The sequence below is a fragment of the Daphnia pulicaria genome, chromosome 8, assembly GCF_021234035.1.
Source record: "Daphnia pulicaria isolate SC F1-1A chromosome 8, SC_F0-13Bv2, whole genome shotgun sequence".
In the NCBI taxonomy this organism is placed as follows: Eukaryota; Metazoa; Arthropoda; class Branchiopoda; order Diplostraca; family Daphniidae; genus Daphnia; species Daphnia pulicaria.
This window is the reverse complement of record NC_060920.1, coordinates 6,044,967-6,070,435: the sequence shown is the minus strand read 5'-3', so window position 1 is coordinate 6,070,435 and position 25,469 is coordinate 6,044,967. Positions and strand designations below refer to the sequence as shown.

The 25,469-nt window shown below is 42.5% G+C and overlaps 1 protein-coding gene and 8 non-coding genes across 9 annotated transcripts; 3 read left to right on the top strand and 6 right to left on the bottom strand.

Moving 5' to 3' along the window:
* Positions 1-14,770: 14,770 nt before the first annotated feature.
* Positions 14,771-14,843, top strand: Trnam-cau. Its single transcript has one exon. It is a non-coding gene; the product is annotated as a tRNA-Met (tRNA).
* A 792-nt stretch (positions 14,844-15,635) lies between these two features.
* Positions 15,636-15,717, bottom strand: Trnas-gcu. Its single transcript has one exon. It is a non-coding gene; the product is annotated as a tRNA-Ser (tRNA).
* Positions 15,718-16,050: 333 nt separating this feature from the next.
* Positions 16,051-17,795, bottom strand: LOC124312686. Its single transcript, XM_046777177.1, has 2 exons — positions 16,605-17,795; positions 16,051-16,250 (listed from the first exon to the last, which is right to left on the bottom strand). Exons 1-2 carry the CDS (start codon positions 17,771-17,773, stop codon positions 16,184-16,186), a joined length of 1,236 nt encoding a protein of 411 aa, XP_046633133.1. The 5' UTR covers positions 17,774-17,795; the 3' UTR covers positions 16,051-16,183.
* A 1,143-nt stretch (positions 17,796-18,938) lies between these two features.
* On the bottom strand, positions 18,939-19,020 carry Trnas-gcu. Its single transcript has one exon. It is a non-coding gene; the product is annotated as a tRNA-Ser (tRNA).
* A 501-nt stretch (positions 19,021-19,521) lies between these two features.
* Positions 19,522-19,594, top strand: Trnam-cau. The gene has a single exon. It is a non-coding gene; the product is annotated as a tRNA-Met (tRNA).
* Positions 19,595-20,387: 793 nt separating this feature from the next.
* Positions 20,388-20,469, bottom strand: Trnas-gcu. The gene has a single exon. It is a non-coding gene; the product is annotated as a tRNA-Ser (tRNA).
* Positions 20,470-20,983: 514 nt separating this feature from the next.
* Trnam-cau lies at positions 20,984-21,056 on the top strand. Its single transcript has one exon. It is a non-coding gene; the product is annotated as a tRNA-Met (tRNA).
* A 460-nt stretch (positions 21,057-21,516) lies between these two features.
* On the bottom strand, positions 21,517-21,588 carry Trnaq-cug. Its single transcript has one exon. It is a non-coding gene; the product is annotated as a tRNA-Gln (tRNA).
* A 120-nt stretch (positions 21,589-21,708) lies between these two features.
* On the bottom strand, positions 21,709-21,790 carry Trnas-gcu. The gene has a single exon. It is a non-coding gene; the product is annotated as a tRNA-Ser (tRNA).
* Positions 21,791-25,469: the final 3,679 nt, after the last annotated feature.

The following is a 25,469-nucleotide window of genomic DNA, read 5'->3' as shown; positions in this document are numbered from 1 at the left end:
TGTCAGTTTTCCACCCTGATTTGTTTTCCCATACGAAAGGGTACCCACGGCAGTCAAGAACTCAATTACGTCAGATACAAAATTTTTAACGTTAAACTTTCGGCAACTCGGCAACACTCGGCAACACTCGGCAACACTTGCCACCCTTGCTCTTTAAAAGGATTGGAAAATGGAAACACGAAGAAAGATTTGATGACTCAAGATATCTTTGTTTCTTTCCTGAGAAAGCAGAAGAAATTTTATCCATTCTTAAAGGACCTTTCTTGAATTGTCATCCCAGTAATGCTTTTAGTTGATGGAGCAAGCAGCCATATTTCATCGGAAGTCTCTGGTTTGAACTTTCATCCTTCAGTGCTGGTGTAGTCGAGAAAGTAATATAAAAAAACACATTTTAAAATTATTTTTCATTTTGCGAAGGGTTTTCTTAGTGTTCTTTGACCAGAATATCTCAAAATATACACAAAACATACACAAAATATACAAAGCAGTTGGAAATTTTAGAAATAGGTCGGAGTAGACGGATATGCAAGAGCGGGCATGATCGTTTGATGTAGGTTTATCCCAAAACTCTTTACGTGGGAAAAAATGGCTTTTTTACCCGATTCGTAGCCTGAATTTGAATCCAGTTATGTTCGTTGGATTAATATCAAATATTCTAGGAGATTAGCTGTTACAAATGACATTTTCTTTTGCGTAAGATATTTGTGTACGATGAAAGAATGTAATAATTTTAATAAATCATAACTGTTACTATTTGCAATGTTAATGTATAATTTTGGTTGTTTAGGGAAATATGAAATCATTTTGAATTCAACATTCAATTGCGAATTGTTGCGGAAGTAGCTGGGAATGTAAGTGCTCTCGACGAGCGATGAACCATATGACATCCAGTTGCAACATTGCTAAAGATGAAAATAAGAAGCACACTCCACTAGCACATCTTCGAAATATTCTTCACCGTGTCCTCAAAGGAGAATGGATTGCTTGTGTCATGTGTTGTCCTGGTGACTAGTACGCAAAAGTCCAAAATATTGTAAGAATATCCAAATACTTTCATGTTTCCCCATAATGATTATTCTATCCATTTTTTATATTATGTAGATGGAATGTGACAAAGAATTGGAAGATAATGGAATTCTACTAGAAAATGTTCTTTTTATTTCTCATGGTGTCGAAATAGGAAGTTGGATGGGGGATAGAAATGGTTCGATAGTTGGCTATTGAAAATGTAACAATTTTAAGTGCAATTAAAATTAAGGAATTTTTCATTCAAATTTCTGAAAAGACTTATTGCGTAGTAATGCAAATAATAAACATGGGAACGCTTGAGGGTTAGTTATTATATTTATATAAAAATTAAATTTGTGATTCTCTAGTATCATTACGTATATATGTTTCAACTTAGATTTCGATGGACGGCACCTAACATCCCATAGGAGATCAATCATGGCTGGAATTCCCAACGTCTGATTTCACTTCTGGATTGTTTGAAATAAAATGTAAAGTTCTTCAACAGTGTCATTCAATAATTCATTTGTTATTAAACTTTTGATTGATAAGAGATCTTAGTTTTTATAGGAAACTAAAACACTGCAGCAATGAATTGAAGTTTCTAGGTTACAATGATTTTAGGTTTTTGGCTAAAAATCCTTCGCTCGTCTTCGCCTCGATGCATAAAATCTAAAAGAGAGGGTTGCACTGTGGGAAAAAGTCTTGACTGGCCTTTCTTGCAACGATCTCGCTATCTGGTAAAATAGGTCCTACTGAGATTAGAACTCAGTTTGTCAGAGTCAGAGTCTGAAGTGCTAACCATTACACTATAGAAAATTGATAAATATCCTACTGTGGCTTGAACACTAAGTTTCTACATTGATATGCCATGAACCCCTGATCACTGCTAGTAATTGGAGTGCGTTACAGTTGCCAATATCCCTAACTACTCCTTTCGGCGAGGATGGGATTTGAACCCATGCGTGCAATGCTCAATGGATTAGCAGTCCATCACCTTAACCGCTCGCTAACCTTTTCGACATTGACGTTTTTAATCTAAAGCCAAATTATCTCAGTTGGGCTCAATGGATAACGCGCCTGACTACGGATCTGTTGGAAAGTCTAAGATTCCCAAAGCTGTCAATTTTTCGGACCCACTCGAATCAAAGAAAATCAATCCGGCAACGCCTGTAAGGAGAGTAAGGGAATCGGGCAAGAAGGAAGGAGCCAAACCGAGAAGATTATTCACTTAAAGTTTATCTGGTGTAGAGCGCACGTGTGCCGACGCTCCACACTTTACGTTTCAGTTTCGCTTTCCAAATTCTGTTTTTTCTCTGTGTTTAACGTGGGGACGTATAGCTGGCAAATACCGTCCCGTCGCCTAAACCCGATTTTGTGTTCCCGTTTTTCCCTGAGCCGAAATACATTCGACTCCAGTTAATTGCGACTCTGAAGTTTCATTCCGGTGTGTGAGAAGCAAAGATTTGGTGCATCGACCGGGAATTGACGTTCCTCGGCCCATCGGCCCTCACACACACGTGTTCCGTCAGGAAATTTCAGAGATTCGATTGAGCTCAACCACTCTCTGCGACCCGCTTCCTGCATACCGACGTTCGGCTGATTGGTGCTTCCTGTATCCCGCCCGGTACATTCGTCTAGAGGTCTTTGCAGCACCATCACCCCGTCACACCGAAAATCACTATCACGTTTCTGAGAAAGACCCGCGTGGCAGATTCGTTGGTTTCGCCTTTTGCGCATACGCGTGAAACCCTCCGTCGACCCTCGTGTCCCATCGTTCATAATCGTGTCTCATCGCATCTCAACACATCCGCCCGTATCGTCGCCATCTTACCACCCCGTCATCTTTCATCGTCAATTTGAGCCAGAGGAGAGCTGATCTCCCCCCTAGCCTTAAACTGCCTCGTGGCACGAAGAAGGACGAAGAACAGAAGGCAGTGTTGAGAGAGAAGAGAAGAGTCGTCCGACGATCGCGCTATCAAAATCCTTCCGCTCTTCCCGACGCACGCGCGCCACCTTTGGCGCTCGCTCGCAGGAGCGCGATCATTCGCAGACCAGTCGTCGATCGCCACATCATTGTTCAACCCGTAAGCGATCGACAGGCCATCATCGACAAGGCGATCAAGGAAGCCGAAGAAATCGCCAAGACCATCCGAGCCGGCCGAAATCCTGATCCAGCCGTTCGCCCAATGTCTCCGGCACCGATCATTCACAACCGTGAAGCGCTCATCAAAGAAGCAGAAGAAATTATGCAGCAGATCCTCGCCAAAAGGAAATCAACCGATCAACAAGTTTCTACCGCACAGCACGAAGGACGTCAAGAATAAATTCCTTGTCCGCCATATTGGTTGCGTCCTTTGTTAGCCACTCCCCGCCATTTTGATCGCGCTTCGTTTTAAAATAAATTCCTTTGGCCATGTCTATTGTTTGTTGAGTCCGCCTTATTGGTTGCGTCTCTCGCTTTGTTTGTTGAGTCCGCCATTTTATAGGTTGAGTCTTGTGCCTTTAAGTCTGCCATTTTTTTGGCTGCGTCTTGCTTCCGGCAAGTCCGCCACGTCGGTTGCGTCTTTCGCCCAAGTCCGCCTAATTGGTTGCGTCTCTCATACAATATACTTCGGCCACATTTTTGCCTTGTCGAGTCCGCCATATTTATTGGTTGCGTCTCCCGTTTGGTACGTTTATTGGCTGCGTCTTGCATCCGTCAAGTCCGCCATATTTAGGCTGCGTCTTTTATCAAGTCCGCCTTATTTGTTGTGTCTATCTTTCCCTGTTTAAAGTCCGCCATATTGGTTGCGTCTTTGTTTCAAGTCCGCCTTATTGGTTGCGTCTTTGGTTTCAAGTCCGCCTCATTGGTTGCGTCTTTTATTATTATTCGTTTCGTCATCTCGCCCGCCATCGCTCACATTCATAACCATCTTACATCATCTCATCTACCCGATCGACCACAACACGCGCGTTTCATCTTCGGAAGTGAACAGGCTTCGACATGGAGTCACAAGCAATAGCCCTTCCGCCTATCGATGAAGAAGATGACGACGAACAAGTTGACGATGGAGAAGAGGAGGCCCATTGTGATCTGGAAGCGATCGAAGATCCGGAACACCTTAAGAACCTCCGTACCGGCGGGAAATTGGTCCACACGAAGTCAGGGAAGAAGATGATGAAAGCAGTGAGAATCGGCTCCGACCGCGACGAAGTACGGGCTCTTCGAGCAGTTTACGTGCGAGACTTCGAAGAGTTGGAGAGGCGGCACGACCGATACGTTTGCGCCAACCTGGCGAACTTTTCGAGAAATGACTTAGAGGGTCAACGACAATGGATTCAAGCCGTCATTTACGACCAACAAAGCTTACTGGCAGACTGCGACAAGTACCTGCTCCTTACAAAACCCCAATCGTCCGCTTCCGTCGCACCCCGAGTATCGTCGAGACACAGCAGCGTATCTTCTGCGCAGGCAAAAATTCTTGAAGCCGAACGAAAAGAACAAGAAGCTCGACTCAAACTTCAACAAGCGGAGGATGAGGCGAAACGTCAAGCGGAAGAAGATGATCCTTTGAGAGAGCTGCAAGTAAGACAACGCCAAATAGATGCAGATCGTGAACAGCGGAAGTTAAAGGACGAAATGGAGCTGCAACAACTCACTGGCGTCATCATGCGGCAGCAGTTAGCCGACATCACCGATGCCGACGGCGCGGCCAACGAAACACGAGCGATGTCAACATCGAGCGCTCCGTCTGGGTCTGTGAGAAGACGCACCTTGCTGCCGAGCAGTTTTAATCAACCGGCGCCACTCAGTCAACCACCACCGGCAGAAAACGTGCAGACGACCAACACGGCTGATCATGCTCCAGTAGCTCCAGCGACTACATTTTACCGCACGATGGCCACACCCGCCGGAAGACCCGCCGCCTTGTCGACTCTGTCGATCGGGTTGACCCAGAAGTTGCTACCACCGGCCCGATTATTCGCGACACCCGTCCCGCCTATATCGACAGCACCGCCTTCAACCCCAAAACCAGGGATCTTTTCGCAGATGCGAGGCCTAGCCACGAGAATTTTCACTCCCAGCAGCAGAACGATGACACGATCTTCTTCCGTGCCGACTCTTTCAGTACCCAGCAGCGTCAGCACCGGACAAACGACCAGCGTGACAAATCCGACGTTCATTACGCCTCCATCAACGAGTAATTTTGTCACGCCTCCGACGGCTAGCTTCGTCACGTCTGCAACGACTGGGTTTGTCTCACCTCCAACGACTCGTTTTGCCACGCCTCCGCCGAATGGGTTTGTCACGCCGCCGACGACAACGAGTCAACCGGTTTCTGCAGCAGCTAGGCAACCTACTAGCAATGTCAGCTAAGCTCCCAGTCAACCTCCGGTTCAACCACCCGCTTCATACCCGCCGAGCACGTCTTTTTCGGTGCCTTGGCCGTCATGGAGAAACGCAGGACGAGCCACTAGTGGAGTAAATGTTCCACCGCCACAACCACCGACTTCAACAGTTGTGTCAAGCCGAATCACTCATACAAATCCGCCTGGACATGGGCCGTCATCCGGATTCGTACCGCCATCGACCGCCGTGTCGCTCTCGATGCCATCCAGCGTTGGAACGACTTTTTTCCATACTGGACATGGATCATCATCCGGATGTGTGTCCCCATCGACAGCAGTGACGTTCTCTATGCCATCCAGCGTTGGTGGAACTACTTATTTTTCTACTGGCCTGAATCACGGAACAAGTATTGGCACGTCTATTCCGGATTCATCATACGGGCCGGCCTCAACGAATACCTGCCCGCCGATCACGTCGACCACGTATAGCCACCGGCCTTCGTCGATTCCTTTCCCAAGCAATGTGTACGCACCGCCCTTTGTGCCCAACTCGTCTGCGCCGCCAGAGCCGCCGCCGAATCCGTATGGCCACGATGGCGCGCCGGGAATTTACACCCCGGACGATTGGATTCACACGCTCGGGACACCGTTCGCGACTAAAACCAGATCCAGCGTTAAGCCCCCACGAATGAAAGTGCCGAATTTTGACGGGGACCCACGCAGCAGGCCGATGTTCATCCAAATGTTCAAGATATTCGTGCACGACGCTGTGAGCTCGGATGCTGAACGCATCGCCCATTTACACGACGCCTTGACTCCCGAAATTAGGAAGAACATCGGAGGCGCTCTGCTGAATCCCGGGTTCTACCATCACGCGCTACACGAGTTGCACAAACGTTACGGCAACCCACAGCTCGTCTCTCAGTCCTGCACGTCCTCACTGCTCAAGCTGCAGCCATTCAAAGACAACGACTTCAACGCCCTTTGGGCATTCTCGGCGAATCTGCATACCGTCGTGGCCACACTCCGCCTTGGCGGATATTGAATGGAGCTTCATAGTCACGCCACGCTGGCGCAACTGGTCGCCAAGCTCCCACCTGCACTTAAAAGCCGCTGGGGTGAAAAGAGCTGGGCCAAACAGCCCCAGCTCTCGACAGTCGAAGATTTAGACAAGTGGTTGAACGACGTCGCAATGGCCGAACATTCCATTAGAGCAGGAGCGATGGAATCATCCAGATCCCGTGGCGACGCGCCGAAGGAAAGCAACAGAGGTGGCCACCGTAATCAAAGCAGCCACAACGTATTCAACACAACAACCGAAAATCGACCCGCGCAGCAGCCGGCAAATCAACGACGCTGCCCTTGTTGCAACAGCACTGATCAACATCACCTAAAAAATTGCCGGAAATTTAAATCACTCACGGTTGAAAAACGAGCGATCATCGCCAAGGAAAAAGCATATGTTTCCGCTGTCTTGGCCATGATCATATCGGACGAAAATGTAGCCAAACGCAACGCTGCACTCAACCTGATTGTGATGGCGTTCACCACCCTCTTCTTCACGGCGCTCCAAGGATTTTCGCGAAAGAGCCGAGACCACCGCCAGCTACATTTTCGGGCTCAATCTCCACTGCGAGCAGAGCATACGCTGGAAAACGTACCATGCTGCCGATGGTGCCTATTATTCTGAGAGCCAACGGGAAGGAGATCAAGCTGTACGCTCTTCTGGATAATGGAATTGAAATTTCCATCGTCAAAAAGGAAATTTCCGACCGTTTTGGACTGAAGGGCCGCCTTGAACGTGTGGTCACTAATACAGTCGACGGAAGAGGCAAACCAGTCGACACGTTGATCGTGAATTTCGACATTATTTCACTGGATCGGCGCTACACCTTCAATATCGTCGACGCTCAAGTGAGAGAAACGTTTCGGCTCAACAAGCGATCCATCGACCTAGCAGCCCTCACCGAGAAGTGGCCTCACCTGGCACACGTCCCAATTCATTCCGCCCTGGAGGAAGAAATCGCGATATTGATTGGCCACGACCATCCGGCGGCCATCGATATTTTTGAAACCCGTAAAGATCCCTTCCACCAGCGAGCTCCACGCGCCTATTTAACGGACTTTGGGTGGTGTATCGGCGGACCAACAGGGACCGGAGGCGAAGCTGAGGTCAGCTCATTCCATGTGAGCTCGCTCGAAGACAGGTGCGATCTCCAGTTGGAACAATTCATCGACGCGGACACCTTCGGTACAAAGCCTGACATCGTCCAGCCTATCAGCAAAGAAGAGGAGCGGGCGTGGAATATTTTGAAGAGTACGACTCAACATAATGGCGTCCGGTATCAATCTGGGCTTTTATGGAAGACGGACGAACCGAACCTCCCAAATAACTTCTTCGTCGTCCAGAGACGCCTTTTCAACCTCGAATCGAAGTTTGCCAAAATCGAAGGTCTGGCCGATATCTACAAAAACGTGATCAACACTTACGTCGAGTACAAACACGCCCGTAAGCTGACGCGGAAGGAGATCGACGAAGGCCCGCCCGGGCGAACATGGTACAACCCTCATCATCCCGTTTTCAACCCGAATAAACCGGGAAAATGACGAGTGGTGTTCGACCTGTCCGCCAAGTGTCACGGAGTCTGCCTCAATGATGATGTGCTCCTGAAAGGCCCGGATCTACTCACCAGCCTCATCGGCATCTTATTGCGATTCCGGCAATATGAATATCCCGCGGTGGCAGACGTAGAAAAGATATTTCATCAGGTGCTGGTGGCGCCAGCTGACGGGCCGTCATTCCGCTTCTTGTGGCGCGAGCCAGGCTCTAATCTTCCACCAGACGTTTATCAAATGGATGTTCACCTGTTCGGCGCAGTTTCGTCCCCAGCAGTCTGCTCTCACGCGCTTCAACAAGCCGCGAAGGACAGCGATGACCCCGAAAATTTGCTGCCGCAAATTACACGCCATTTCTACATGGACAATTGGCTCGTCTCCTTCCCTACCACGTCGGAAGCAATCGAAACAGCTCATCGTCTAACCGACGCCCTGAAGAAAGGCGGTTTTCCGCTTACGCAATGGCCCAGCTAGCATGTCTTTATTGGTAAAATATTTTTTTCCGACAATATTCTTCAATCAATAACCCACATATTGGTATAATATTATATTATTACTTTGTTGCGACAAGGTGGCTGTTAAATTTTTTTGTTATTTTCCCAATAAATGACTATTATCAAAGATGAATAAATTAATATTATTTTTTTTTATTTTCCCAATATCGGGAATACATCGTTTTCTATGAAAAAGCTATACTCTTTTACATTTATCACACGTTCAAAATCCCAAATGATTGGTTAGCTGCTGCCTTTTTAGCCGAGAGTGGGTTTGATCCATCATCTTTTGAGTCATCAATCCAATGCTATAACGACTACACCAGCAACGGAGAAGATAATAAAGTCCCGATGTGACCAGATAGATAGTGCATACTTACACATTGTCATGATTATAGCCCAGCGTGTACAAAATCGATTTAATTACATTAGTGTAGGAATTTATGATTATTGAGACTATTTGTTTCATAAGTCATTTGTTTGCTGAAAGTGGGTTTGAACCAACCTCCATAGAATTACCTATATAGATATATATTAATAGCAGTTTTAACATTTCATCTCCTTAACGTTTAAGATAAATTATATCACGTTAGCGTGAAGGTAGAGTTTTAATTTTGAAGTACGTAAGTTAGTTGTTCGAGACTTGTGCAAGATTTGGATTTTAAGACAATTGGATTGTTCTTTTATACAATTGTATGCAAAACTAACGAATTGAATACGATATAAAACATTTAGGATTTTGAACGCATGTTAAATGTAAAAGACTATAGCTTTTTCATAAAAAAAGGATTTATTACTCTTTTAATGGTCCGTTATTGGGAAAATAACAAAAAGTAATATTGATTTATTCATCTTTCATAATAGTCATTCATTGGGAAAACAACAAAACCATTTAACAGCCACCTTGACGCAGCAAAGTAATAATCTAATATTATACCAATATGTGGGTTATCGACCGAAGAATATTCTCGGAAAACAATATTTTACCATTATGGGACTAGACTTATCCCTTTTTTGGCCGTAGGGACATCCTTGGCGAGATCCTCTGGATCTGTCTATTGCCTGTCGGGACAAACCCCTATAGGGAATCACCTCTTAACCCTTGTTTACGTGGCTTCTATAAGTTAAAAACTTTTATTGCTTCAAGTCGAAACACATTTGTAATATCGCTGTTGGTGTAGTGGTTATAGCATTTTGATAGCATCTGATCATCAATAGATCAAAAATCTACATCATCGTCAACGCAGTCGCCCAGCTAGCAGAGTATATTTCCCAAATATTGCTAAAATATTATATTCCTACAATTGAGATGTTGGTAAAATAATTTTTTTAAATATTTTTCCAATATATTTTTGCACCCAAATTTGTTGACTCACAATATTTTTTCAACTTGTTTTACTTATTTAACTTTTATTGGTGAAATAACTTACTACTTTTAAAATTTTGACGGAAATTTGAATCTGGTTGTTTTGTATATGGTTATTTAGTCCAGCGTGGAATATTTATTCATCTTCAACTTATTATTAGACAAGTTCTTGTTTTTGGTTTTAAGAGGGTTTGAACCATCACACCTTGAGTCACCAATCCAATGCTATAACCACTGCACCAACAGCGATATTACAAATGTTTTTCGACTTGAAGCACTAAAAGTTTTTAACTTATAGAAGCCACGTAAACAAGGGTTAAGAGGTGATTCCCTATAGGGGTTTGTCCCGACAGGCAATAGACAGATCCAGAGGATCTCGCCAAGGATGTCCCTACGGCCAAAAAAGGGATAAGTCTAGTCCCATAATGGTAAAATATTGTTTTCCGAGAATATTCTTCGGTCGATAACCCACATATTGGTATAATATTAGATTATTACTTTGCTGCGTCAAGGTGGCTGTTAAATGGTTTTGTTGTTTTCCCAATGAATGACTATTATGAAAGATGAATAAATCAATATTACTTTTTGTTATTTTCCCAATAACGGACCATTAAAAGAGTAATAAATCCTTTTTTTATGAAAAAGCTATAGTCTTTTACATTTAACATGCGTTCAAAATCCTAAATGTTTTATATCGTATTCAATTCGTTAGTTCTGCATGCAATTGCTTAAATGAACAATCCAATTGTCTTAAAATCCAAATCTTGCACAAGTCTCGAACAACTAACTTACGTACTTCGAATATAAAACTCTACCTTCACGCTAACGTGATATAATTTATCTTAAACGTTAAGTAGATGAAATGTTAAAACTGCTATTATTATATATCCATATAGGTAATTCTATGGAGGTTGGTTCAAACCCACTTTCAGCAAACAAATGACTTATGAAACAAATAGTCTCAATAATCATAAATTCATACACTGATGTAATTAAATTGATTTTGCTCACGCTGGGCTATAACCATGACAATGTGTAAGTATGCACTATCCATCTGGTCACATCGGGACTTTATTATCATCTCTGTTGCTGGTGTAGTGGTTATAGCATTTGATTAGTGACTCAACCCAGCTAGCATGTCTTTATTGGTAAAATATTTTTTTCCGACAATATTCTTCAATCGATAACCCACATATTGGTATAATATTATATTATTACTTTGTTGCGACAAGGTGGCTGTTAAATTTTTTTGTTATATTCCCAATAAATGACTATTATCAAAGATGAATAAATTAATATAATTTGTTTTTATTTTCCCAATAACGGATCATTAAATAAGGAATACATCGTTTTCTATGAAAAAGCAATAGTCTTTTACATTTACCACACGTTCAAAATCCCAAATGATTGTTTAGCTGCTGCCTTTAAAGACGAGAGTGGGTTTGAACCATCATCTTTTGAGTCATCAATCCAATGCTATAACCACTACACCAGCAACGGAGATGATGATAAAGTCCCCATGTGACCAGATGGATAGTGCATACTTACACATTGTCATGGTTATAGCCCAGCGTGAGCAAAATCGATTTAATTACATCAGTGTAGGAATTTATGATTATTGAGACTATTTGTTTCATAAGTCATTTGTTTGCTGAAAGTGGGTTTGAACCAACCTCCATAGAATTACCTATATAGATATATATTAATAGCAGTTTTAACATTTCATCTCCTTAACGTTTAAGATAAATTATATCACGTTAGCGTGAAGGTAGAGTTTTAATTTCGAAGTACGTAAGTTAGTTGTTCGAGACTTGTGCAAGATTTGGATTTTAAGACAATGGGATTGTTCATTTAGGCAATTGTATGCAAAACTAACGAATTGAATACGATATAAAACATTTAGGATTTTGAACGCATGTTAAATGTAAAAGACTATAGCTTTTTCATAAAAAAAGGATTTATTACTTTTTTAATGGTCCGTTATTGGGAAAATAACAAAAAGTAATATTGATTTATTCATCTTTCATAATAGTCATTCATTGGGAAAACAACAAAACAATTTAACAGCCACCTTGACGCAGCAAAGTAATAATCTAATATTATACCAATATGTGGGTTATCGACCGAAGAATATTCTCGGAAAACAATATTTAACATTACGGGACTAGACTTATCCCTTTTCTGGCCGTAGGGACATCCTTGGCGAGATCCTCTGGATCTGTCTATTGCCTGTCGGGACAAACCCCTATAGGGAATCACTTCTTAGCCCTTGTTTACGTGGCTTCTAGAAGTTAAAAACCTTTATTCCTTCAAGTCGAAAAACATTTGTAATATCGCTGTTGGTGTAGTGGTTACAGCATTCGATTGATGACTTATGGTGTGATGGTTCAAACCCTCTTAAGACCAAAAACAAGAACTTGTCTAATAATAAGTTGAACAATTGTCCACGCTGTACTATATAACCATAAACACAACAACCAGATTTCCGTCAAAATTTTAAAAGTAGTAAAACTGTTATTTCACCAATAAAAGTAAAATAAGTAAAACAAGTTGAAAAAATATTGTGAGCCAACAAATTTGGGTGCAAAAATATATTGGAAAAATATTTAAAAAAATTATTTTACCAACATCTCAATTGTAGGAATATAATATTTTAGCAATATTTGGGAAATATACTCTGCTAGCTGGGAAAGGATGGTGGTTCAAACCCACTCTCTGGCAATTAGGTAGCAGCTAACCAATCATTTAGGATTTTGAACGTGTGGTAAATGTAAAAGACTATAGCTTTTTCTTAGAAAACGATGTATTCCTTATTTAATGATCCGTTATTGGGAAAATAAAAAAAAATAATATTAATTTATTCATCTTTGATAATAGTCATTTATTGGGAAAATAACAAAAAAATTTAACAGCCACCTTGTCGCAACAAAGTAATAATATAATATTATACCAATATATGGGTTATCGATCGAAGAATATTGTCGGAAAAAAATATTTTACCAATAAAGACATGCTAGCTGGGCGCCTACGTGTTCCGGTTGATCGGGAGAAAAATCCGCAAGCGTCCAGGAATCGGCGACCTTTGCCCAGAAGAGATTGAATACGCTCGAAATTTCATCTTTAAGCGCATTCAAAGTAATGTCTACCGCCAGGAAGTGGAAGATTTACGGGCCGGCCGCGCGATCGAAAAATCTTCCGATCTAATCAAGCTTTCTCCATACTTGGATCCCAACGGAATATTGCGCGTCGGTGGAAGAATCGACAAGGCGCCGCTTCCCCTCAACGCCCGCCATCCGATTATTCTACCCAGGAAAGAACGCGTCACCGAACTTATTCTGTCACAGCTCCACCGCGAAAACGCTCATCTGAGCGCTGAACAGCTCCATCACGAAGCTCGGAAGGAGTACTGGATTGCAAAAGGCAGAATGACTGCCAAACGGGTGTATGATTCATGCTATCTATGCCGGAGAAAGAACGCCGCCGGATGTACGCCAAAGATGGCTGATCTACCAGCCTTTTGCCTGACGTGTGGCCTCCCTCCTGTCACGAACACGGGAGTCGACTACTTCGGGCTCATTGAAGTCATCATCTTTCGGCGAATCGTAAAACGCTGGGGCGTTCTATTCACCTGCCTCGCCACCCGCTGCATCCATCTGGAGATGGCGTACTCGCTCGACACGAGCTCAGCATTTATCTCCGATCTGGACCGATTCCAGAATAGACGTGGCGTACCAGCTTCACTCCATAGCGACAACGGAACGAATTTTGTAGGTGCCCAGCGACAGTTGGCCGAATGCCTTAACAACCTGAATCAGTCTGCAATCACCACGCATTTAAATCGTAAGCTGACAAAGTGGTACTTCAACCCGCCAGCAGCGCCTCATTTTGGTGGTGTGTGGGAGAGGATGGTCCGAGCGGCGAAGGAGGCGCTTTCTGCCGTGCTGGGGCGTCAACGTTTGACGGATGAGTTCTTAGTCACCACCCTCACTCACGTCGAAAATGTGCTGAATAACCGAAAACTTACGCCTCCGAGCGACAACCCGACGGATCCGGAAGCACTGACCCCGAACCACTTCCTACTCGGCCGGGCCATCCCGAACGTACCGCCCGACGTGTTTGGCGAAGACGATTTGACTGCGCGGGTAAGGTGGAGAATTGCTCTAGCTCTCAGCGACCAATTTTGGCGACGCTGGATGCGTGAAGTCATCCCGAGTCTAACGGAACGAGCGAAGTGGCATCAAGATCACCCCAACCTGGAAGTCGGCGATATCGTCGTCATTATCGACCCGGCCAGCCCCCGCAGGACACGGCCAACTGGACAAGTAATTCAAGTTATCGCTGGGCCGGAAGGGATTGTCCGCTCAGCGATCGTCCAGTCAAACGGAATCGAACGTCACCGTCCGTCTCACAAACTCTTTCTCCTCGAGTCCGTCCGTATCCGTGAAGATGCGCCTGTAACTACAGAGCGCAGGGCCGGCGATGTTGGAAAGTCTAAGATTCCCAAAGCTGTCAATTTTTCGGACCCACTTGAATCAAAGAAAATCAATCCGGCAACGCATGTAAGGAGAGTAAGAAAATCGGGCAAGAAGGGAGGAGCCAAACCGAGAAGATTATCCACTTAAAGTTTTTCTGGTGTAGAGCGCACGTGTGCCGACGCTCCACACTTTACGTTTCAGTTTCGCTTTCCAAATTCTGTTTTTTCTCTGTGTTTAACGTGGGGACGTATAGCTGGCAAATACCGTCCCGTCGCCTAAACCCGATTTTGTGTTCCCGTTTTTCCCTGAGCCGAAATACATTCGACTCCAGTTAATTGCGACTCTGAAGTTTCATTCCGGTGTGTCCGAAGCAAACAAGATCAGTAGTTTCCAGGTTTGACTCCTGGCAAGCTCGATTTACTTGCGTTTCAAGGAAGACAGTTGGTAATAATTTGTTATAGCGTTCAGAAATTATGGCCGCCTCGATAGTGCAGTAGGCAGCGCGCGAGTCTCATAATCTCGAGGTCGTGAGTTCGAACCTCACTCGGGGCATTTGTTTCATTTTACCTCTTGTAAAAATTCAAGTCCAACTTTAGACGCAGCAAAATACTAAACTGTGCTTCGTTTTGAAAAGGATAGAAAGGGTTGTGGTGTTTACGTCGATTATGGTTTTTTGTCGATGGGGTTGTGCTCGCCATTACGAAAGTGTTCTTTGCTAATTGTAGGCTGTTTGAAAGATATAGTGTCCCTCGGATGTATTTGGGGATGGGTGCAAACAGACATACTTTGAAGTGGCAATGACGGTGACTTGAAGAAATAACGATTTGCAACGAACATGTACAGCACCCTCCGACAGCCTGGCGTAATAACGTACTGTTGTAGAATAACTCACCAGAACCAAGTACCCTAATCCATCAGCAACGCAATGCATAAGCTCTAAAAGAGAGGGTTGCACTGTGGGAAAAAATCTTGATTGGCCTTTCTTGCAACGATCTCGCTATCTGACAGTGTTCTGTATTTGACGAATAAAATACAAAAAAAATACTTTAATACGCCCACTAAAGAAGGCAAAAATACAAATAAAATACAGCTTTATTTGTATTTTTTTTGTATTTTATTCGTCAAATACAGAACACTACTATCTGATAAAAAAGGTCCTACTGAGATTAGAACTCAGATTGTCAGAGTCAGAGTCTGAAGTGCTAACCATAACACCATAGAACCTTTATATATTTACTACAGTGGCTTGAAGACTAAGTTTCTACATTTATATGCCATATACACCTGATAAATGCATAGCAATTGGAGTGCGGTACAGTTGCCAATATCCCTAACTACTCCTTTCGACGAGGATGGGATTCGAACCCATGCGTTCAATGCACAATGGATTAGCAGTCCATCACCATAACCACTCGGTCACCTCGTCGACATTTTGTGACGTTTTTCATCTAAAGACAGATTATCTCAGTTTATCTGCACCATTTAATTACAGGATAATTATCCCGTATCAAACACCAACACATATCTAGAACACATCCTACGTTTCACGCCCGATGAGGTATTTGAACCCTCGACCTCAGGATTAAAAGTCCCGCGCTCTACCGTCTGAGCTAACCGGGCTGTATTATTATCCTTATCAACAATTAAGTGAAGATCGTATGAACAGTAATAATAAATTCAATTGGAAATTGTCTCAGGTACTCCGCCAAGACAATTAAGATTGTATGAGATAGAGAGAATCGATTTGAACTAGTGTTGACCAATTGTATTCTAGCATTTGAAAGGGGGTAGGGTAAGAAAATAACTCCCCGTCGGTACTACATCATCACGCCCCTCTTCAGACCATTTTAAATAATAATACAATGGGTGGGTGGTGGGTTTATCTTGCAACTTCAAAAGTTTCCACGACCACGGCTTCCTCCTCTGCCTCCCCTACCGCGCGAATAGCCATTAGCGTATCCGCAGAAGGTAAATTGAAACAAGGACATAACATTAGAAATTGACATAGGAAAGAAACAGTTGGTGGAATTTGACTGGATCAAAAACACTAAAGATTATGAATGCCAACTGGATCGATTGACTGTAACGGGAGGGCGGGAGGAAATTACAGTTCAAATCGATTCTCTCTATCTCTATTCTCTCTATTCTATCTTCTTTATCTCTCTATTCTAACCTGAAACCCTCCTGCACGACCCCCAGGATCCAGGGGTCCGCAGAGATGAGCCTCCAGGCCCTCCAATAATGCCTGATCCTCCAATAAAAACCGGGCTAACGCGATACGGGTCTAAACGGTATAATGAATGATTTACATACCCTCTGTTGAACCAGCCTCCGTTGGATGGACCGGCGTCGTTCGGATTAGTCGGGGGAGCACCGTTGTTGCGACGAAAGTCGAAGGATCCGGCCTGGTTGGGCTGGATAGGAGCGCCTTGCTGTTGAGCTCCACCGGAGCCGCCCTGGTCATAACGATAGTAGCCAAGTTGGTTGGTCGCGTTGTTGCCGTAGTTGTTGTATTGGCGTCGTCTGCTATCACCAGGGGACGATGGCGGTGGGGCCAAACGATCCTTCACCGATCTCGATTTTGATTTTCCCAAATCTAGGCTGTTGATGTCGATAAGGAACTGCTCATCCTTCCTCAATTTTTTCACCACCGATGTGCCGAAAAGCTCCTTGTCCTCTTCTATCTTGAACTTGTCCCTATCATCCACCAGAGAAACAACGTTTGGGCCGACGATCTCCAAAACATTCCTGCGCCTCATGTCTGACATGTCGTAGAATGCCCTGCCCGCCAGGTTGGCCAGATCTTTCACTGCCTTCCCTTGAGCACCTGGCAAATTCTGATGCTCCAAATAGGCGAGGACCGGGAACATGGGCAAAAGAGACTGCTGCGACTTGTAAAGCACTTTCTCGACCTCGTTGATGTTGGTCTTGGACGCGGAGCTGCCTAGCTTCTTCTGTAGTAGCATGTACATCGGGAAATCGATTGAAGGCACTTTGAAACCTAACTTGTCACTGAAAGACACCGAGTAGCGCTTCTTGACTTTCGACACACGCTTGTTGCTCACACCCTTTCTCAACCTCTTCACCAACCTTTTACCCTCTCGTCTTGACGGGCGCACCTTCTTCCTGCTAGATTCTCGAACCACGCGATTAGGCTGAGCCCCAACCGGACCTTGCTGTCCGTCTAGGCCCCCTTCAATCTCGTGCTGCTGCTGTCCCCCATGCTCTTGAGCTGCTGGTTGTTCTACCACATTCACTGGCAAGGTCTGATCCATGGCAACAGGCGGATGGACGGGATTGGCTTGGATACGATCTCGGCCTTCCTCAGCCACGCGCTCGTTCTCGCGATCACGGTTGCGGGCCTGACGGCGCCGGCGGTCTCCTCTACGCGAGTAGTCACTTGATGAAGAGGAAGAGCTGGACGATGACGAACTAGAACTTTCTGAGCTTGAACTAGATGAGCTCGATCCACTATCAGCCATTTGAACTAAGATTTTCTTTTTTTTTTCTGAAAAAAGAGTGAACCTTCTCTAAGCGCTAGCAAAAATGGTCTGAAGAGGGGCGTGATGATGTAGTACCGACGGGGAGTTATTTTCTTACCCTACCCCCTTTAAAATGCTAGAATACAATTGGTCAACACTAGTTCAAATCGATTTGAAAAATCGATATACAATTCATGTTAAAGGCTTAAAACATGACTTCACTAGTAAAGACATGATTCAAACCTGATCCCTTTCTGTCCAAAAACAAGTAGTTGTTTTTTACAATTAGTATTGTTCGTCGTATAATATGGGTTTGTGGCGCAATGGATAACGCGCCTGACTACGGATCAGTAGATTCCAGGTTTGACTCCTGGCAAGCTCGATTTACTTGCGTTTCAAGGAAGACAGTTGGTAATAATTTGTTACAGCGTTTAAGGATGATGGCCGCCTCGATAGCTCCGTAGGCAGCGAGCGAGTCTCATAATCTAGAGGTCGTGAGTTCGAACCTCACTCGGGGCATTTGTTTCATTTTACCTCTTGTAAAAATTCAAATCCAACTTTAACCGCAGCAAAATACTAAACTGTGCTTCGTTTTGAAAAGGATAGAAAGGGTGTTTACGTCGATTATGGTTTTTCCGTCGATGGGGTTTTGCTCGCCATTACGAAAGTGTTCTTTGCTAATTGTAGGCTGTTTGCAAGATATAGTGTCCCTCGGATGTATTTGGGGATGGATGCAAACAGACATACTTTGAAGTGGCAATGACGGTGACTTGAAGAAATAACGATTTGCAACGAACATGTACAGCACCCTCCGACAGCCTGGCGTAATAACGTACTGTTGTAGAATAACTCACCAGAACCAAGTACCCTAATCCATCAGCAACGCAATGCAAAAGCTCTAAAAGAGAGGGTTGCACTGTGGGAAAAAGTGTCGACTGGCCTTTCTTGCAACGATCTCGCTATTTGATAAAAAAGGTCCTGCTGAGATTAGAACTCAGATTGTTAGAGTCAGAGTCTGCAGTGCTAACCATTACACCATAGAACCTTGATAAAGTTACTACAGTGGCTTGAAGACTAAGTTTCTACATGTATATGCCATGAACACATGATAAATGCATAGCAATTCGAGTGCGGTACAGTTGCCAATATCCCTAACTACTCCTTTCGACGAGGATGGGATTCGAACCCATGCGTGCAATGCACAATGGATTAGCAGTCCATCACCTTAACCGCTCGGTCACCTTTTCGTGACGTTTTTCATCTAAACACAGATTAACTCAGTTTATCTGCACCATTGAATTACAGGATAATTATCCCTTATCGAACACCAACACATATCTAGAACACATCCTACGTTTCACGCCCGGTAAGGTATTTGAACCCTCGATCTCATGATTAAAAGTCCCGTGCTCTACCGTCTGAGCTAACCGGGCTGTATTATTACCCTTATCAACAATTAAGGGAAGATCGTATGAACAGTAATAATAAATTCAATTCATGTTAAAGGCTTAAAACATGACTTCACTAGTAAAGACATGATTCAAACCTGATCCTTTTCTGTCGAAAACAAGTAGTTGTTTTTTACAATTAGTATTGTTCGTCGTATAATATGGGTTTGTGGCGCAATGGATAACGCGCCTGACTACGGATCAGTAGATTCCAGGTTTGACTCCTGGCAAGCTCGATTTACTTGCGTTTCAATGAAGACAGTTGGTACCACATTGTTATAGCGTTCAACCACGATGGCCGCCTCGATAGCGCAATAGGCAGCGCGCGAGTCTCATAATCTCGACGTCGTGAGTTCGAACCTCACCCGGGGCATTTGTTTCATTTTACCTCTTGTAAAAATTCAAGTCCAACTTTAGACGCAGCAAAATACTAAACTGTGCTTCGTTTTGAAAAGGATAGAAAGGGTTGTGGTGTTTACGTCGATTATGGTTTTTACGTCGATGGGGTTGTGCTCGCCAATACGAAAGTGTTCTTTGCTAATTGTAGGCTGTTTGCAAGATATAGTGTCCCTCGGATGTATTTGGGGATGGATGCAAACAGACATACTTTGAAGTGGCAATGACGGTGACTTGAAGAAATAACGATTTGCAACGAACATGTACAGCACCCTCCGACAGCCTGGTGTAATAACGTACTGTTGTAGAATAAGTCACCAGAACCAAGTACCCTAATCCATCAGCAACGCAATGCATAAGCTCTAAAAGAGAGTGTTGCACTGTGGGAAAAAGTCTTGACTGGCCTTTCTTGCAACGATCTCGCTATCTGACAGTGTTCTGTATTTGACGAATAAAATACAAAAAAAATACTTTAATACGCCCACTAAAGAAGGCAAAAATACAAATAAAATACAGCTTTATTTGTATTTTTTTTGTATTTTATTCGTCAAATACAGAACACTGCTATCTGATAAAAAAGGTCCTACTGAGATTAGAACTCAGATTGTCAGAGTCAGAGTCTGAAGTGCTAACCATAACACCATAGAACCTTTATATATTTACTACAGTGGCTTGAAGACTAAGTTTCTACATTTATATGCCATATACACCTGATAAATGCATAGCAATTGGAGTGCGGTACAGTTGCCAATATCCCTAACTACTCCTTTCGACGAGGATGGGATTCGAACCCATGCGTTCAATGCACAATGGATTAGCAGTCCATCACCATAACCACTCGGTCACCTCGTCGACATTTCATTTTGTGACGTTTTTCATCTAAAGACAGATTATCTCAGTTTATCTGCACCATTTCATTACAGGATAATTATCCCGTATCAAACACCAACACATATCTAGAACACATCCTACGTTTCACGCCCGATGAGGTATTTGAACCCTCGACCTCAGGATTAAAAGTCCCGCGCTCTACCGTCTGAGCTAACCGGGCTGTATTATTATCCTTATCAACAATTAAGTGAAGATCGTATGAACAGTAATAATAAATTCAATTCATGTTAAAGGCTTAAAACATGACTTCACTAGTAAAGACATGATTCAAACCTGATCCCTTTCTGTCCAAAACAAGTAGTTGTTTTTTACAATTAGTATTGTTCGTCGTATAATATGGGTTTGTGGCGCAATGGATAACGCGCCTGACTACAGATCAGTAGATTCCAGGTTTGAATCCTGGCAAGCTCGATTTACTTGCGTTTCAAGGAAGACAGTTGGTACCACATTGTTATAGCGTTCAATTACGATGGCCGCCTCGATAGCGCAGTAGGCAGCGCGCGAGTCTCATAATGTCGAGGACGTGAGTTCGAACCTCACTCGGGGCATTTGTTTCATTTTACCTCTTGTAAAAATTCAAGTTGAACTTTAGACGGACCAAAATACTAAACCGTGCTTCGTTTTGAAAAGGATAGAAAGGGTTGTGGTGTTTACGTCGATTATGGTTTTTACGTCGATGGGGTTGTGCTCGCCAATACGAAAGTGTTCTTTGCTAATTGTAGGCTGTTTGCAAGATATAGTGTCCCTCGGATGTATTTGGGGATGGATGCAAACAGACATACTTTGAAGTGGCAATGACGGTGACTTGAAGAAATAACGATTTGCAACGAACATGTACAGCAACCTCCGACAGCCTGGCGTAATAACGCACTGTTGTAGAATAACTCACCAGAACCAAGTAACCTAATCCATCAGCAACGCAATGCATAAGCTCTAAAAGAGAGTGTTTCACTGTGGGAAAAAGTCTTGACTGGCCTTTCTTGCAACGATCTCGCTATCTGATAAAAAAGGTCCTACTGAGATTAGAACTCAGATTGTCAGAGTCAGAGTCTGAAGTGCTAACCATTACACCATAGAACCTTGATATATTTACTACAGTGGCTTGAAGACTAAGTTTCTACATTTATATGCCATAAACACCTGATAAATGCATAGCAATTGGAGTGCGGTACAGTTGCCAATATCCCTAACTACTCCTTTCGACGAGGATGGGATTCGAACCCATGCGTGCAATGCACAATGGATTAGCAGTCCATCACCTTAACCGCTAGGTCACCTCGTCGACATTTCATTTCGTGACGTTTTTCATCTAAAAACAGATTATCTCAGTTTATCTGCACCATTGAATTACAGGATAATTATCCCGTATCAAACACCAACACATATCTCGAACACATCCCACGTTTCACGCCCGATGAGGTATTTGAACCCTCTACCTCAAGATTAAAAGTCCCTCGCTCTACCGTCTGAGCTAACCGGGCTGTATTATTACCCTTATCAACAATTAAGTGAAGATCGTATGAACAGTAATAATAAATTCAATTGATGTTAAAGGCTTAAAACATGACTTCACTAGTAAAGACATGATTCAAACCTGATCCCTTTCTGTCCTAAACAAGTAGTTGTTTTTTACAATTAGTATTGTTCGTCGTATAATATGGGTTTGTGGCGCAATGGAAAACGCGCCTGACTACGGATCAGTAGATTCCAGGTTTGACTCCTGGCAAGCTCGATTTACTTGCGTTTCAAGGAAGACAGTTGGTACCACTTTGTTATAGCGTTCAAGGACGATGGCCGCCTCGAACGCCCATCGCGAAATTCAAAAAAGTCTTAAACATATAAATCATACCTTCAGAAACGGATTTGAATACAAATTCAGCAACTGCGTTACGCACAATTCATGGCTTTTCATAACGGTGGCTAGTTTTCTTTCACTATATCCCCTCTTATTCTTTAACTATCTTCCCTCTTACTCTTGGACTTACTTGTATTGGTATTTTTCTTCTCACACTCTTATTCACTTACCTCTTTGCAGTAACCTCCGATAGTTGGTCCTGGCTGGGGAGGAAGAAGAATTGAGCTGATGATGATGTTCCACTCAGTACAAAGAGAACCAAGACGTCGTCAATAATATCAACAGCGTGGCCAACAGCGTCAACAGCGTCATCATCAATGTGGCAAACGTCGTCAACGAGGTAGTCAACTAGGTGGTTAATCAATCAAAATTGTCAAACACAAAATTTTGAAAGCAATGTAGTGCAGTGACAGAATGTCCCTAACTTCAGTTCTTTATTTGTCAAAGTTCATTTTCTCGTGCAACTGTTATTATTCGTTAGCTTGTCGAATTCTGCGTTGATCGTAACCATTCCCTGTAATAGAATTGGCTCTGCTTAAATGAAACTCCTGAATTGGAGATGGAAATAGAAAAACCATCCCTGGAAGAGAATACGCTGGCCGTCTACCGGCTCAGGTCGTGCACAACGCCAATTTTATGCCCCAGAACCCGCGCCGTTATTTAATCCAGATTCCCCAAATGAACCATTTGACTTGGGAATAAGACGAATTGCGGCTTGCCCTTGTGATTTGGAAAAAGAGTCCCTTTCTAGTAAATGAAGTAAATAGGAGGAGAAGTATCTAAAAATATATTTTTAAAATGATCTTAAATGGTTCTATTTAAGTTATCCTTGAGTAAGAGGGTCAATTTGGAAGTTGAGAAAGTTTTCTCGAGTTTTCTTCACGAGAAACACAGTACATTTGCATCTTCAATATCAGGACCCTCAAATGAATGTGATCAAACAGCAAACCTTTGAAGAGGACTCTCTTACGAGGACTTTAAGGATGACCTCAAATCTCTAAAGGTAATCCAATCAAGTGGTTCAGTGTATAGTATGTCTTGAATGAATGCTTGATAAAATAACTTTGTGTACCTTATCAGATATTTTCGTTCTTTACAAAAATACATTATTTTTTACTCTTTTGACAACTGACTAAAAAATATTTCCCCAACAGTTTACAAAATCAATCCCACGAAAATTATTATTCAAGGAATTGTTACTTAATGGTTTCATTTCATTTTTTATGCATATTCCGACAACACAGCAGTAGTTTGTTTCCAGAGTTTAATATTATTGGAACAGTTTCCTGTTACAGTGCCGAAATTAAGAATTTAACATTCTAAGGAGTGGTGGTCACTAATGGACAAGGGTCAAAGTTGTATATTTCTAATGTGTTCACCGTTATCTCTACTGGAATAAACTTGATTTATTCATGATGAACCGTTCCCGTATTGAAAAGTATGTTCAGAATCAACAGGTCTAAGATTTTTCCAAATGTGAACGATTTCAAGGCCTGAGAATATTTCTCTTAGAGCTAAGTTTTTTTTTCATTAAGTTGGAGAGATTTTGGATTTAAGTTGCGATCTAACTAGTGCATCATCTACAAAATAAAAATGATCTACAAGAATAAGTGGCAGATTAGTAGTTATATGGAATAAGCAGGTAGTGTTCTACGAAGGAAGGTTTTTCGATCTTCTCTTGCACTTCTGTTTGAAGGTGCATTGATATTCATAAAAGAAAATGATCTATGTGTCAACGGAAATAAGCCTATCATAAGTATCTAGAAGATTTGGTTTCTGGTTTTTCTCTGAGGCAGCTTTGTTTTGTGCTGTTCATAAATTTGAACTTTGAGAATCGATCCCGAACCTGCTGGGGGAAATCCAGGTATCCTAGCCAATAGACCATATGGAATTCAAAAGGAATATTCTTTTTGAAACCCGGGATTGAATTCCCGGATGAGTTCTCGCTGCCTGGTTATGATTTTTTTTAACTTTTTCCACAATTTTTCCACATCATTAAGGAGATGTACAGAATCCTACAAAACAATTCAAAAAAAATCGACAGAAAAAGGTAAATCCTTGTTTTCAATATCGGATTACTCTGAAATGAAAATGATAATGTCAAGGTGATATTGGTGTTATGGATAGCGCGATGGCTTACAGGAAAGGTTGGTGGTTCAATTTTAATATTTGAAATTGTGAATCCCCTAGCTGAAAAAAAGTTATAACTTACGCAAAATCACAGGTACTGGAATTCACACTGTGGCAGATGTTCGGAAAATATAACTATTCCATCCGGAGCGTTTTCAATAACGTATGTCTCTACTTCACACTGCCATACAAACATATTTAGCTTGATTTATCTAAAATTGATTTTTTAACTCAGATATGCTGTTTCCTGGCAAACCTGCACTTCTTTTGCCCCTAATCATGATCACAATATTTCGTTAATTGGTTCACAGAACCTTTTCTCTTCCTAGATAACATGTTTGCTTTAATTTTTTTATTGTAATAAAATTATGAAAAATGTAATACCAGTTTCTCTAGAGACTTCTTATTTTCTTTTAAATTTTTCTTAGCTTCGGACGAAAAATTATTCAATTTTTTCTTTATTTCTTCCCTATCTCGGGGTTCTTTGCTAGGGCATTGTTGATTAATTATTGCGAAAATCTCATATCAGTGTTGCTGTTTAATTTTGTCATAACTGTAATTGATTGTGCGCCGAGAATAATATCCTTGAGAAAAAACACTCAATAAGAAAATAATTAGAGAAATATTTACGAACAAGAATGTTTTGACTCTTTATTCTAACTAGTTTGCTTTTAATGTCTTTCTTGCGATGAGCTCTATCTCATTTTCTATTGATTTTTTATTTCACTATTTTTCCATGTTGCAGAGGCGTTTACGTCCTATGGCTGTTATTGCAATGATAAAAACTACTTGTGAAAGCAATTGAAAAAACTTAGTTTTTCAAATGCAAAGTTGAATACAAATTAAATCGTCGTCTGCTATTCCAAATTCCTGCATGCCTTCCAAAGTTATTCTCATTGGCTGATACAATATAAAATACCTCCTCCTTATTAAAGTAAAACATAATTTTGATAATGCTTTACCAAGTCAAGTTGAA

Excerpts from the sequence above, each read along its gene's own strand:
- LOC124312686 (XM_046777177.1), bottom strand. The coding sequence starts at position 17,773 with ATGGCTGATAGTGGATCGAGCTCATCTAGTTCAAGCTCAGAAAGTTCT. Across the intron at positions 16,251-16,604 it reads GGAGGCTGGTTCAACAGAGG|ATACGCTAATGGCTATTCGC; the intron begins GTATGTAAATCA and ends TACCTTCTGCGG.